This window comes from Corvus moneduloides, chromosome 11 (assembly GCF_009650955.1).
Source record: "Corvus moneduloides isolate bCorMon1 chromosome 11, bCorMon1.pri, whole genome shotgun sequence".
NCBI lineage: Eukaryota > Metazoa > Chordata > Aves > Passeriformes > Corvidae > Corvus > Corvus moneduloides.
In genome coordinates this window covers 12292452-12307851 of record NC_045486.1, presented here as the reverse complement: position 1 = coordinate 12307851, position 15400 = coordinate 12292452, and the positions used below count along the sequence as shown (strand labels likewise).

The 15400-nt window shown below is 41.9% G+C and overlaps 1 protein-coding gene across 1 annotated transcript; it reads right to left on the bottom strand.

The window, feature by feature from the left end:
- Positions 1-3044: 3044 nt before the first annotated feature.
- On the bottom strand, positions 3045-15217 carry SEC61A1 (SEC61 translocon subunit alpha 1). Its single transcript, XM_032120808.1, has 12 exons — positions 15118-15217; positions 13798-13865; positions 13065-13130; positions 12897-12975; positions 11936-12067; positions 10466-10575; positions 10114-10267; positions 9146-9306; positions 8307-8504; positions 7807-7998; positions 6138-6214; positions 3045-5374 (listed from the first exon to the last, which is right to left on the bottom strand). The coding sequence occupies exons 1-12, from the start codon at positions 15122-15124 to the stop codon at positions 5188-5190; spliced, it is 1431 nt and encodes a 476-aa protein (XP_031976699.1). The 5' UTR covers positions 15125-15217; the 3' UTR covers positions 3045-5187.
- Positions 15218-15400: the final 183 nt, after the last annotated feature.

The window sequence follows — 15400 nt, the reverse complement described above, 5'->3', positions numbered from 1 at the left end:
CAATTCCTTGACGGCCTCTCACCACACTCCCACCAGTTACTCTCTGCAAGTGAGCTCTGCAATCCCAAATCATTCTGTAAGTGACCACATTTGTGGTCACAGGGAGCCCTTGCTCTACTTCCATTAGGCATAGCTCTGCAGCCCTAGGGAATCCAGCAGCAACAATTTCACGTTCTTGCATGGCCAAAAGATAAAGCTATTTAAACAAAAATAAAAGTCACACTTGTATAGTGAAGTTAATCAGGCAAAATGTTCTGCTCACTGTACCCTGTTCCCATATGTCTGGACCTGCATTTTTCTTTTGTAAATCTTCATACCACAGGTATAAAGATGAGACACATCAGAGCTGTAAGACCATCAGAGAGCTTCAGACACGCTGGAGATTAAAGTGGATAATACTCATCTGAGATTTCAGATAGCTAATATTCCCCAGCAGTGCTCACACCATTTTTGGAACCATCCACTGTAGCCTTAATATCTAAGAAGGGGAATCTGGGATTTTATATATGTGCCATGTATCCTGATTTTCTTCAAAGCAATATAAAAATATCTTGAAACAGCTTCTTAAAAATATGTATCCTAGCTGTTCTATTTGTTCCCTCTGTTTTAAGCTCCCAGGTATTCCTATTTCTGAAAAATTGGCCTGGTCTTCTTGTTCCCCAGCAAGAAATATCTCTGACCTTGACGGCCCCCTCTGCGATGACAAAGTGTATCATGTTTGTGCTTGTTCAGTCTCCAGCCCCTGTGATACAGCTGCCAAAGGAGGTGCCAAGTGTCACGGTATTTCCTTTCTGCCAAGTGCTGCCAGCTTGGCTGGAACCACGCTGGCAATGGCCAGAGGATTGCTAGAACCTGGCCCACAGAAGAGTTTCAATTTTAGCAGATCCATCCAGGAGCATATTATAAACCAGCAGCTTAAAGTCTAGCTGACTAATTAGGTCCCCAGCTTAGAATATTGTTTCTGGTTTTAAATGCTTCTTTTTTGTCTTCTCTCCAATTCCATAGACTGTCTCACTCTAGGCTTAAGTGGCAGACGAAGACGCTCTAACAGCAACTGCCCCTTGACTCCCAGCATGCTTGAAATATATTAGAAAATATTATAAATATTATAAACACTCAAAAAGATTATTTTCAGCCTTTAAGCTTAAAACAACATCAATCCTGGCCCCAGCTCTAGGAAACACAAATAAATGTTGGCAAACTCTGCTCCGAACTTTTTACACTGTACGACGCCCATCGGCATCGCAGCGAAGGCAAAGAAAGGACACACATTTGGAAGAGCTTTGATCCGCCTTTCCCTGGTCCCGAGTGCCGTGCTTGACTCGCAGGGTAACATTGCCACCCGGCGGGCAGAGGCTCCCGGGCCGGGCTCGGAGCTTCGGGAGGCTCGGAGGAGCCGAGGAGCCGCTCCGGAGCCCCCGGCGCTGCTCCAGCAGCCGCACGCCCGTCCCTGCCGCGGCTCAATCCCACCTTTGGGGGCAGGAGGCCGCCGAAAGCTGCGGGATCGTGGCGGAAGCCTGGCGGAGGAGCGGCGGGGAAGGGGAGCTGAGGGACAGCCAAGGCGCACACCGGGTACAGCAGAGGTGTCCCGGTGTCCCTCCCTGCCCAGAGCCCCCTTGTCCTCTGGCGGAAACACCGTGCAGCATGCACGGAGCTGCAGGGAGGCACCCGGGCTGCGGGAAGCGCTGGAGCACGCAGCCAGCACTCGGCAACACCTCGGCAGCAGGCCTGGGATCCAGGCTGCAGGGGCTGGCCGAGGACCCGGCAGTGTCACACCGCATCCGTGAGCAAACAGCGCACAGGAACCTCCCCACAGCAGTGGGAAAACTGAGGGCCACCTAGAGCTTGTTATTCCTTGCGAGAGGACAGTCAGGGAAAGCAGTTACTGGGCCACTCCTCTTCCTCCTTTACCAAAAGCTGGCTGCGAAACCTGTTCCACAAATAAGTCTGCTTACAGTATGGGACAGGGTTATCCCCAAAAGAAATCAAGGGAGCACAGTCACGAAACGTTTAGAGTAACGCAACAACCTTTACAGTTGAAGCCAAAAGGAATTCATTTATTTTTAAATATAAAAATCCAACAACAAAATGTTTCAGAGATTAGGAAAAAAAGTCCATTTGTTTGCCATCTCAAAATTATATGGAAATAGGCCCTAGGAATAAGTGAACTAGAATGAACCAGACGATTTTCAAGGCTTTATGAATAATGACAAAAGGGACAAAATTATAATACCCAGCACTTAAATGCTACAGAAGCTTTCACATGAAACCTGCAGGGCAGAAGAAAAGGCTATGCCAAGAATTTTGCACGAACATCACCAGCAGAAAGATGATGTCAGATGTTGCCCTGGTGTTGGTCTCTCACCCAGCTCTCTTGCATATAACTCCTCATATCTAGTGCCCTCAATTATTTCTGTGATCGTATGTCTGATGACAATATTCCTACAGCAACCACAGTCATCAGTGCAAGTTTCCTGGTGAAAAATAAAACAGCAAGGAAGAAATCAGGCTGCTCTTTAGAATGACTTCATACACGACCGAAAGTGTGGCTGAACTTCCTGCATCCAGTACTATACAGTATTTTAAGTAAATTTGCTTTCAGGTACTGGGCTATTTCTATTCAGGAGGAAGGCAAAATTTTCCCTTACTCTAAGTTAAAAAACTCAGAGGGCAAAACAGTATCGGGAATATCATCAGCTTTGAGTTTTGCTGTTCCAATTATCGTGCTACAAAAAGACTGGCACTGTATCGCTCATGAAAACAGTTTTTGCTAAACTGATGCATCACTACCCCACTCACTATTTACTTGTGCAGTGCCATTAGAATTGCAACTCAAAAAAGAAAAGCTTAGGGGAATGGTCAAGGTTCAGTTATTTTGGGAACCCACTACTGAGAGACCTTGAAGCAAATACAGTTTGTCTTGATTTCACACTGATGGTCTGATCAGGTGTTTTGAGGGTATCACTTTCTCAGTCTCACAGGTGGGTAAGGTTATTCTACAAGTGTTAGAACTGTAACAGTATCCAAGCACCAAAAGCCAAGCACTAGCTCCAAAGATGTACTTTATTTAATTATAAAGCAGATTTTTTAGGCATTATTTCTTTTTGTGAACATCCACTGTATGGCTAGCAGATCCTGCTTTGAGGACAGAGCTTTTTGATAACAAAGATTTACCACTAGACAACAAAAATACAAATGCACAGAACAAGTGCTGCTTAGACACCAAAGAGCAAATGGTCTAAACTGCAACCAGTTCAAACAAATGATATGACCAAAAATACAAGTACAGCTCCAGCCCAGCCAGAGCTGCATGCACAGAAGTGGACTCTTTTGAATCAAAAGCAAGTTCGCATTGGGCTTCCTGGAAAAACAACCCAAAAAAATCCCCAAAGCAGAACCGTATTAGAACCCTTTCCCTCTCCTTTTAATGCCACTTTTTAACTGTCCCCATTTCATATCACAGTTGTGCTGTGGTGCACTAGTACTTTATGAAAAACACAAAAATGATTGAAGGTAGTGTGACATCATACTGAATGGCTGACAGCAATCATTTCATGGATACTTCATCCCAGTTCTTTTATTCCGTTTCCAATCGTGATCCTCACCCCAGGTGTTTGACTTTCATTGATAGGTGCATCTCTTTCCACATTTGCAGATTTCCCACGTGTTTGGTATCTGAGCTCAGGGTATTAACAAGGGCTTCTGGATGTCATCTGTGCTCCCTGGGTGTGTAACAGTCCCACCACTCCAGCAGGAACAGTGACTCACATACTGTCTGCCCAACATGCAAAAATGCACAGAAGGCATATTGAGGCAGTGTAAAGGAAAGTTCCAGCATTAAAACTCCTCGTTCTGGTTTCCATGTTGTCCAATACTGATTGAGGAAAAGTGTATTTACAAACTTGTACACAAATATTTGCATTTGGTCCTAGGCACCTAATTAGTACTGACAACCTAAATTAAAATGGAAAATTAAGTTTTATTCTGGGTCCATTACAGCCTTAACTGTAACCTCTCCAATTTGAAGGTGTGATCTTCAAAAAAGGAATCCCAATACCTTCTGAAAGAGTATTTTCCTATGTGCCACTCAAATCTGTGAGATTATAGGATGGAAAAGTCTTCTACATAAGCCCCTTAGTGGAGTTATCTGACAAGGGTCTCGTATCTAGATCTAGAGGAACAGACAAGTAACATCCATTCTTCCCACTCTTTTGTGGTAATGAGACTCAAAATTCACTAGATATGAGTAATCAGATAACATCCTGATTGCTACGAGACCAGAATTCATTATCAAGGAGGGAAACTTCGCCCTAGCAAAGAGCACAAGCAGATTTGCATCTAAGCAGCCACCACACTCATTCCTTTCAGCCAGCATTACAACTAGAAGTACAGCCACCAATGGCAATAAAAACTAATTAGAAGGTTTTACAAAGTCAGTTTAACCAAGTTTCAAAGTAGCAACTCTTAGGCACAGGTTTGGCAGAATCTAGATTTACCTGAGTTTTCTGCTTGTGGAGGAGAGGTGGTGGGAAAGGACACACTCTTTTCTTACATAGAAACCTGACAACAGTCTCAAGCCAATACTCAACATCTGACAAAGTCTAGTGCAGTAATTACAAGACAACGCATTTAGAATTAATCATTTAGTAAAAAGAAACAACTGCCTTTCAAATCTGCCATACTGAAAAAAAAACCCAAACACATGAACCACTGTTTGTGCTTACAACTGTAATTATGGAACTTGAGCATCAGATGGAGAGATTTTTCTCACCATTACTGCAAAGGAGCTGCAAAAACGAGTTAAATGGAAAAAAATCCCTTGCAAATATTTATTTAACAAACATTACTTAAAACCTGTAAAGGCTTCCGGTTACTAAATGTGAAAGGGGCCCAAAAAATTTTCAGGAGTCATTGAATTAAATCCAAGTCAAAAAGCTGACTCTCCTAACACATAATTAAAAAACAATTTTCTTAAAAAAATTTTTTTGCACATCTTCCTCATCAATTTATAAAATGCAAACAGTATGCTAGAAAAGTTTGAACGTAAGGGAATGTACTTTGGAAACATTATTAAAATATCTGTTTCTATAGAATGACACTATCAAGTTTATGATACTTCTTTTCACCTGACTGGCTACACTTTGAGAATGTCCCTCCTCTCTTTCCTGGGTCCATGAGAAGCTAGGGTTAGAAAAGAAGAGCTCCCATACTGCCAACTTCACTCTGTTCCTTTACAAAAATTTCGAAGTACTGATAAATGATGGTGACAGCGAGCAGAATTCCAGTTCCAGAGCCAATTGCCCCAAGGAAGTCTGCCAGCACAGAGAGGGCACCGATACAGAGCCCACCAAAGGCAGCAGCTGTAGGGATGTACCTGTAAAACATGAAAAGAGAACAGAAAAGGGGCATTACAGTTTGCTCAGGATAGTGACAAAAAAAGTCAGTGGCAGAATACTCTCTTCTCATGTAAGGAACACACAATAAATGCCAGTACACTGGGCAAGGAAATAAAAAGCTCAACCTGACTGGAGGAGAAAAAAATGCTACACTAAGAGGAGAAGGTATTACAGTCCACCATGCAATTATGGGCAAATATTAAACTTATGGCTACTGGCTCATCAAGTCACCTGTAGATGACTGAAATCCAAAGTTTCAATAACATTTCTATAACACAAAGGTCCTATCCTGAAATCTGAAAACCTAGAGACATCAACCCCTGCCTACTTCTGCACCTAGGAGATTTAAATAAGTATTTGTTTTAGAAGCAAAGTCTGCATGAAAACAGTACTCAAGACACAAAAAATTACAGTAAGAAAATACTTCTGGGTCAGTTTGAAGTAGTAAAGTACACTGAAATGCTCATTATTAGCTACCTTGAGAAGAGTATATAAATGAAAAAATGTAATAGGAAAACAGAAGGTCCAGAATTTAAGGCAAATTCTTTAAACGCAAGGCAAAAATAAGCTGTACTGTACAAGTCTTCCACTAATGAGGTAATGTTCTATGTCTCGTGCATGTAACATCAAAGCTGAAAGAATATCTGTGTTCTAGGATCTAGAAAATGGAAGTCAAAGCAAACTTTGCCATGTATTTGCCCACAACACTTTGCATGAACAGCCAGTGAATGTGTAGCTCACCTGTTGAGTTCATGTACCATTGAAGTTTCTCTGTGCCCTCGCATTACCATTTGCTGTTCTTTCAATTGCTTGGCAACCTGTACAGAATCAAGGAATGGAGCAAGTTTAGTGTCATTTACCAAGGCCATGGAATGCAGTACTGTGGGAAAACAGAAGCAAGACAGTGCAGTAAATGGTGGAGGAGTTGGGCGCTTTTTGTATTGTTTTGGTTTTTACATTACTCATCTGAGTTAAAAATATCCAGTATTTTAACTTCAGATAAGTTACAGTCACAGGCACTCTTCTACCTGTCAATTACACAAAGCTTTTTGGATAATTCTAGTCCTACTGAGAAAAGGAAAATTTGGATACTGGTAGGCTCTCATACACATAATTCAATCTGTGTTTTGCCATCTACCCTTCTCCCGATGAGGGTCTAGTAGATGTTGCAGAACCATTCCTTGAAGTGTCCGTTCTGTTTCAGTTTCCTGCATTCAGCTGAGTCAACTATTTATTTGTGAGCCACACTAGAAACTACACTTAGAATCCCTTCTTGGAACATTACTCTTAAACTGGATTTCTGCAGTTGCACAGGCCTACAGCAGAGCCCTGCAAACACTTTACTAACAACTGTGGGTAGCAAACTCCAGCAGGAGAACATGAAGGTGCTCATCACTGACTCCATGCACTGAGAAAACACACTTTCACATGATTAAGCTGCCAGTTCTCCACTACACAATGAACATATAAGTAATGATTTATCAACTTTTATTTCTGACCTTTATTTACATGAACTTAAAATAATTTTACTTAGTACCAGGAAAAAGTATTAAAGTGTTAAAAACTGTTTGTTGGTTTACTCTGAAATAAAAACCTGACTGTACATGGCTGTGAGTGCCTCCCTGCATGCCTGACAAGCAGCAAGATGCAAGTCCGAAACAAGAGTGCTCACACTGCTACAGTAACTGTGCAACTATATATTTGTTAAAGAATGGATTAAACCATTCCACATGGCTGCCAAACTTCACTTCCCATCCAAAACCACACAATACAAACATACCACAATGACAGCTATTTTCTGTCTTGTTTTCCAATTCCAATTTCAGGATGATATAGTTCCCGAATATTAAATATCCTGTGGCAAATGGAATTTTTGAGAAGCTAGGCTCAAGTACATTAATGCACTGCACTATTTTCTCCATTATCAGTGCTCTCAACTTAAAAATAACAACCTCTAGTTAATTTTCTCACAAAGGAAGCTCAGAACTCTCTATGTCAGGAATGGCTGTCTGAGCTTTATCTGCAAGATTTTCAGTGGCAACTGCCTTGCACACAGTGCACCTGTCACATGGAACTGAAAGAGTTTCTACCTCTCCTGTTATCTTTCCTGCTCTCACACTCATCAGATGTTGTGTGTTCTAAATTTCCTAATTCCAATGAAAGCAATTATTTAAGTTTTGATATTTTTTTTAAAAAGCAGTAAAAGAAAACAGAGGAAAAAAATGACCCCCATTCTGTCTCAATCTTTCCCAATAGCAAAAAAGACACAGTCCCTGTTTACACAAACAATGAATATTACCAACAACATTACCAGCAGAACAGCTTTTCCAGAAGGAAGTCAGTCTTATTCTTACGACAACCCATCTGTTTTCATCAAATATGCTTACATAATTTGTCATTTTAAACTTACATCTTTGGCAGAGGAGCCAGAGACTTCAATCCATGTCTTAGAGAAGAAAGCACAGGAGCCCAACATAAATACAATATAAACAACTGCATGTACAGGGTCTTCCAACACTGAAGAAAAGGACTCTGGAGGTGACAGATAATAACAGAGTCCACCAACTGGATAAGCACGAGCAGGGCCTCCAGATGATGTGTCCTGGAAGAAGGAAGCAAGCAGTCAGTCACCAACCCTCTCACTATTTCTTGCCCATTAATCCAAGTCTTAGAAAAGTTTGTATCACCTTTGTGTCACTTTGCATCATTACTACTGCAGCAGCACACACATTTACATTCCTCACAGCAGGTCTAATATGCTACCATTAATTCAAACAAATTACTAATTTAGGAGTTTCAGTGTGCATGACCACTTATCAAAGTGTCCTAAAAATCAGAGACTATCTCTCCAACCCCACATTTCAATGGTGCCCTTGTAAAGATGTATGCAAGATGAGAAGGAATACTCACAGACCAGGTGCCCAGCAGGCTGACCAGTAAGTTGCCACTGAAGCGGGCAGAAAGCATCTGGGAGATGACATACAAGTTTGACACCAGGGCAGACTGGAGAATAATGGGAATGTTGGAAGTGTAGAACAACTTGATAGGGTAGGTGTTGTACTGGCCTCGGTAGCGAGCAGATTTGATAGGAAGATCCACTCTGAAGCCCTGAAAAGTTTTCAAGAGAAAGTCCCCCATTACATCTGAACATGAACCCATACCAGAGATCATAAATTGCAAGGCCTTGAGAGCAACAGAAGAAAGCTGCAATCATTCTGTGCAACTACAAATACTCTGCCCAGAGGGCTCCTCATGAGAACCCTTCTGCAAAGGGTCTGCAAGCCTGCAGGGCTGTCTAAGCACACACACACAAGAAGGTATGAAAGACTTAGACATCAGAAGAAATCTGAAGCTTCAAGGGGACTGAACAAAGCATCCAGGAACAGAAACATTAAAACTTCCTATATTCTTCAGAAACAAACAGTATGAGATGCACAGGTCTAAAGACTTGAAAGTATTTCCCAGTAAAAAAGCAAGAGCATTTGGGTTAGACAATATCACATGCACACATACATCTGGAGCATTTTTGTTTGGTTTTTTGTTTCTTTTTTCAGAGACTAAAGTAAGTCTCAAGTCTTCTGTGTGACTACAGTAAGTGTGGAAACTGATTAAGAGAAGGCAATGTATAATGAACGTCCAGATGCTGCAGGTACAAAAATGAGTCTTGTGAATATATCACTTCCTGTAGAAGGAAGCAGATTTCAGATTTACTTCCATATAGTTTTACAACCCTCATTATTCCAACTGACCTGGAAATAAATGACAATTGCAAAGACAAAGATGGTGGCAATCAGATTCATGAGGTTGGGAAGATTCTGACGGTAAAAGGCCTCACGAAGAGCTCGGACTTTGTCTGTGCGAGTAGCCAGAAGATGGAACAGAGCAATGATGGCTCCCTCAAATTCCATGCCTTGGAAAGGAGAAGAAAAAACAGGTTAGGTGAGTTGTGAGTATCTCCAAGCTTCAGTGCTTTGTCCCATTAAGCATACTTCTGAACCACAGGATTCAGAATGGGAGTTCTCTGAGTCTTCTGCATCTTGAGCGTGCTCTCAGGCTTTTACACTGTCACCCTTCATACCAGCTATGTTATTGCCAAGATTTTTTTTTAAATCCCCTTGTAGTGGCCTAGAAACTAAATCATAACCCAACATGGGATAGTTTTATTGGTCTCTAGAAACATTGACAAGCACCAAGTTCTTTCTTCCCTCCTCCTGATCAAAAAGCTTACAGGGAAGCATCAGGCTTTCTAGTGTCAGTCATGGTGAGACACAAGTTACTGTTTGAATTACAGCAAATGGCATAACCTCACTTCTGTTTTCTACTGTACAGTGGCAAACAAGATCATCTCCAGTGGAGTTTGGAGAATAAGATCTTTAGGGCAAAGTATAAAAAAGGCAAGGAGCAGAAAGAAACAGCTAATATTTGGTCAGTAAGTTGGGCAGCAATCATAATACAATGGCAGTCTACCACTGCTAACTTTTAATGAAGGCACTGTAAGAAATTCAAGTTCAGTAAATATCTTGTGAGATACTATAAATTGAGAAAAAAATGTCTTTGTGCTTGCACTTTACACAGCAGCACTTGCTGCATTAGCAAGAGTCACTCCACAGCCAAGACAGTAGTAACAGCATTTGGCATTAAGAGTGAAAAAAAAAAAAAAAAAAAGTTGCATTTTTGTACAAACTATTGGTAAAGAAAACAGACTGTGCCACATTACCTCGCCCTGTGTTCACTGTGGTGGGACTGAATGCTTTCCACACAATAGTCTCACAGATATTGGTAGCAATGAAGAGAGAGATGCCAGAACCAAGACCATATCCTTTCTGGAGCAGCTCATCCAAGAGCAGAACTATCAAACCAGCAACAAAAAGCTACAGTAAAAAAAGAAATACAGCGTTAGTTCCATGTCTTTTCCATTTTGTTAAAAAAATGTGCATTGAAAGATTAGACTATATATGAAGCAGCAGGTATACTTGGGCCTTTTTTCTCTGCATGTGGGACAGCCTGTCCATAAGGCTGATTTTTTGACCCTTTCAGGGGAAGAGTAAGTAGAGAAGACTAGAAATTACCTGGATTGTGATAAGCAAGCAGATACCAGCACCCATCTCAGATGGGTCTCCATACATTCCAGTCATTACATACACAATAGACTGTCCAATGGTAATGATCATTCCAAACACTACAGAATAAAAAGAAAAAAGTATGTATTTGTCCTGGGTATTTATATCAGTGGGCAATTAGAGAAATAGAAATCACTTCTTTGTAAAGAATCTTGGTTTCAGCTGAGATGGCGTTAATTTTCTTTGCAGTAGCTGGTACAGTGCTGTGGTTTGGGTTTTGCATGAGAATAATGCTGGTAACAGGCTGATGTTTTAGTTGTTGCTCAGAAGTGCTTACCCCAAGTCAAGGACTTCTCAGTGTCCCATGCTCTGCCAGCCAGCAGGTGCACAAGAAACTGGGAGAGAGGACGGCCAGGACAGCTGGCCCTAAGTGGCCACAGGGATATTCCATACCATGGAATGTCAGGCTCAGCACATAAACTGGGGGGGGTGGCCAGGAGGGGCTGATCACTGCTCAGGAACTGGCTGGACATCGGCCAGCAGGTGGTGAGCACTGTATTGTGCATCGCTTGTTTCCCTGAGGTTTTATTTCTCTCTCTCTCCTTCTTGTTACAGTTGTTATTGTTATTATTATTTTTTACTTTCTATCAGTTATTCAACTGTTTTTATCTCAACCCACGAGTTTTTTCCTATTTTTTTTTCTGATTCTCCTCTCCTTCCCACAGGAGGGAGAGTGAGCAAGTGTCCCATGTGACACTGAGTTGTCAGGTGGGGTTAAACCACAACACTTGGGAAGGAATACGTAACTCAGGGGATGTTTAAATTCAAGAGCAAGTTAACTCTGCTGTCTGAAATCTGGCACTGGAAATAGAAATACACACAGATAGTTCAGAAACAAATGCACTTAGAAGCAGGTGGGTTTGGTTACCAAAGACTGCTTTAGATACACTCTGATGGTGTTAAGATATTACAAGCAATTTACGATTTTTTCCCAGTACACATATCAGTAAGTAGTGTACAGCATCAAATAACTCAGTTTTTTCTGGAAGTCATTATCAACTGACCACAGAGACCCCTTACTGATGAGAAAGACCCATGCCTGAAACTGCAAGGTATAAACAGCTACAACCAACATCTTAATCACTATGAAATACTTAGATTAACACTGACCATCACAGTTCAAAAGTTGAGTCCCCACAGTCTCTACATTGCTTCACTTATCTGGGGAGATTACAGCAGCAATGCCAATTGCACTGATACTTTTCCTTTTCACACCTTTTTGAAGCTTAACAGCCAACAAGGCAGAGAGCTGCCAGTAAAAGACTGATGAAATACAAGTATCTGCAGCAGAACACGAACACAGAGCACGACAGAAACCCACAAGTCCAACTCAACCATTCATCCCACGGTAAATTCCCACCTTCCACTGTTAGGGTGAGATACTCTAACCACCAGTGCTTTACATGAGCTGTTACTCACATTTCTGGGCTCCGTTGAAGAGAGCTCTGTCCTTCGGGGTGTCACCAACTTCAATTATCTTAGCACCTGCCAAGAGCTGCATGATGAGCCCTGAAGTGACAATGGGTGAAATGCCCAGCTCCATCAACGTTCCTGCCAGGAAGACACAGGAAGAACAGAGAAGTTCAAAATTAGTTTTTATCAACCTTTACATCACAATGGAGAAGACCTAAAACTCGAAACCTCCATAAATGTAAAAGTTCTCAATAACAACAGAAGCTTGTTAGCAGTCAGTTTGATATGTAGTACTCCTCAGTACCTCAAAAATACTATGTTCATTGAAAAAGACTTTTGCTGTCAAGAACAGATTTACTCTGCATAAAACAAAGTATGATATAAACTGATAGCCCAAATGATATGGAATGATAAAGTGAATTCAGGAAACTGTCACCATTCTTAATTCATAGCTGCATTAGAAAACCTCCTCAAGAAACAGAAATTTATATAAACTATCATGAATTTTAACCTTCATAACTGCATTGGAAAGCCTCTACAAGAAACTGAAATTTATATAAATTACTATGCATTTCAATATTCTCTGTGACAGAGTAAAAGATGCCACCCAGGAAACCACAGCACTCAAGGAATATGATTTGAAACACAAATCACAAACCTTGAAGATTGCAACAGCAGCAATGCAGGTAACTAAGAACTGTCTCTTCCCTAACCATTTCCCTCAAAAAAAAAAAGCTCAGTTTTTGTACATGTAATAGACTGAACACAGTCAGCCATAAACTCATTTTGTCCAGAAAGTTGTGCCTTTCCCAATGCCACACTAGTTTATGACTTTACGTAATACAGAAAAATTACTTTTCATTCTCTACTTCTGTTTTTTTCTTCATTAAAATGGACTGCAACGAAAGTCCAAAAGCATTTTGATTCAAGGTAAAAAAAAAATGCCCTCCTGAAAGACTGACCATACCTCTGTTTGATGCCAAAATCACTCTCATCCAGTAGAAAGGATCTGCTGAGTCTGATGACATAATGCCAAACAAGGGGATCTGCATTTCCAACCAAGAGATTAAATTAGAGACTTCACAGCATGCTTTAAACATTTCAGCTCTTCCTTAAAAAAGGGAAGGAAACATACCTGGCAGCATACTAAGAAGATGAAGAGTGTGATAGCTGTCCATAGTACCTTTTCCTTAAACTGAATCTAAAGGGAAAAAACACAAACCCAAAAACCAACAACAGATGATAAAGCTGTCAAGATAACAAGACCTAGTCCATCAAGCAAACTTTCATAGTAGCACATTTGATTTTCTTGTGAAGGGACAAAGTACAGAACATCCTAAAGAAAATAACCTACTGTTCATCCCTTTTATCCCACATAAGACCAAGGAACGCTACAAAGCTTCATTCAAAATTTAATCCAAATAAACAAGCTTATGTCAATGCAAGATAATTCTAGTACTTCCACAGAAATGAGTCTTACATTTTCATGAGAAAGAGCTTATGATGAGAAAAAAACAATATTAGAGAGCAGCTTATCTCAGCAAATAATCTTAGATTAGATCTTATGAAGCAGAGACTTTCAAGCTGTTGTTATAACTTACTCTAGTTTACACTTCAATCTGAAGTGCCTTCAACATCTCACCCTGCACTGCTGTGACATAACACAACCAAATCTGCACAACTGCATTTATTCTTGTACAGCCACATCTACAGGATGAGATGCACCACGCATGCACTCCATTAAAAACAACTGTGCCTAAAACTGCCATTCTCCCAACAGGGAAGAAACCCCAAAACCCAAAAATGCCAACTCTAAACATTTTATAGCACACAAATACAAACCTAGGAAGAAAATTTTATTAACCTACCTTCCGTTCTGGCTTTTGAATTTCAGGCAAGATAACACAGAAGGGCTTGATTACTTCAAGAAATTTTACTGCACAGAAATAAGTTAAAAGACAAAGTGAACACACAGATACATCAAACACTGGGAAAAGCTCAAGCTGAATTGAATTTGGACATGTACTCTATATAATAAAAGTCCCAGTTTTGGGGAATTTTTGGTTGGTTAGTTGGGGGGAGTGTTTTGTGTTATTAAATTCTTATCTGTTCTAAATACACAGAGATGCAGCTAGCACATTTTAAGTACAGTATGGACTGGGAACAGAATTAAAGAAAGTCAAGTGTTTTCCCATTTCAATGAGAAGGTTGACAGCACCAAAAAAACCTCTGTCATTGCTTTACAGGAGTTTATCAATACCCTTGAGCTTTTACTTCATGGTAGTCTCTCCCCAGCCTGATATATGAGAAAAAAGTGCTGTGGGTATTGTATATATATCACTTTTGGGCTCTACAGTTTAAGAATTCCTACACACTTTTGGGCCATACAGCTTAATAACTCCTACCCACACAATTCAGAAGCATCAATTCAAGTTAGTCTACAGAACACTTCACGCCATGATCCCCTTCTAGCCAAAAAGATGCATCCTTAGACCAGAAATCTGTCTTAAAATAAGCATATAATGAAGAGGGGATTTGCAAAGTCACAAGTTCTCCCATAAACAGAGAGCTCTGAAGCTGAAGAAGAGTTAATTCTAAAGGCAAATATAAGGTAGCGCTTGTATTTTGGACTGATTTGAACCAAGAAGAGCACAACAGTGCAGAACTGAAACTACTGGTGCCTTTCCACCTCTTCACGGAAGGCTGCAGCTTCAGCGGCAACTTAGTAACGCTTTAAGAACAGCCCACAAAGAGATTTTCTTAATTTCAAACGATTCTGTCTGAACAGTTACACTGGACCGCGATATTCAATTTAAAGCAAATCAAGGGTGTCTCCAACATCTACACTAATACACCAGTCGACTAAGACGCTTTCCAAGCAGCTTGTCCTCGAGGTACGGGATCCTGCAGACTCCCATTGACCGGATCACTCCGGGCTGCAGACAGAGTTTGTAGCTCCCTCTGACAGTGTCTCTGGAAGGGTCATCACATCCCGCCTCCCCCCCCCGCCCCGGTACCGCGCCCGGCACCCTCAGCCTGGCGGGGCCGGGCGGGGCGCCCGGCACGGGGCACACAGCACCGGTTCCTTCGCCGGGATAAGCTGCCACCCACGGGAACAGCGCTTTCCCGGCCGGAGGGGAGAAGCAAGAACTCAGCAGGGGCTAAATCGGGGGGTTCCCGGTACTCACTGCCCATGGCGGCGCCGGCGGAGCAGCAGCGAGCGGCGGCCGCGAAGGGAGGGACACGTCAGGCTCCGAGCGCGGCCGCCCCCTTCCGCTTCCTGCCACGCGCCGCGTCCGCCGCCGCCGCCGCCGCGCATGCGCCGGGCCCGGGCGGTGCAGCCCTTCGCCTACAACTCCCATTGTGCTCTGCGGTCAGAGCGCACGGTATCCTCCATGGCGCGGATGACGCGACGGCGCGCCGCTTGCTGGGAGTTGTAGTCCTGCGCCCCCCGCCATCTTGGTGCGGTAC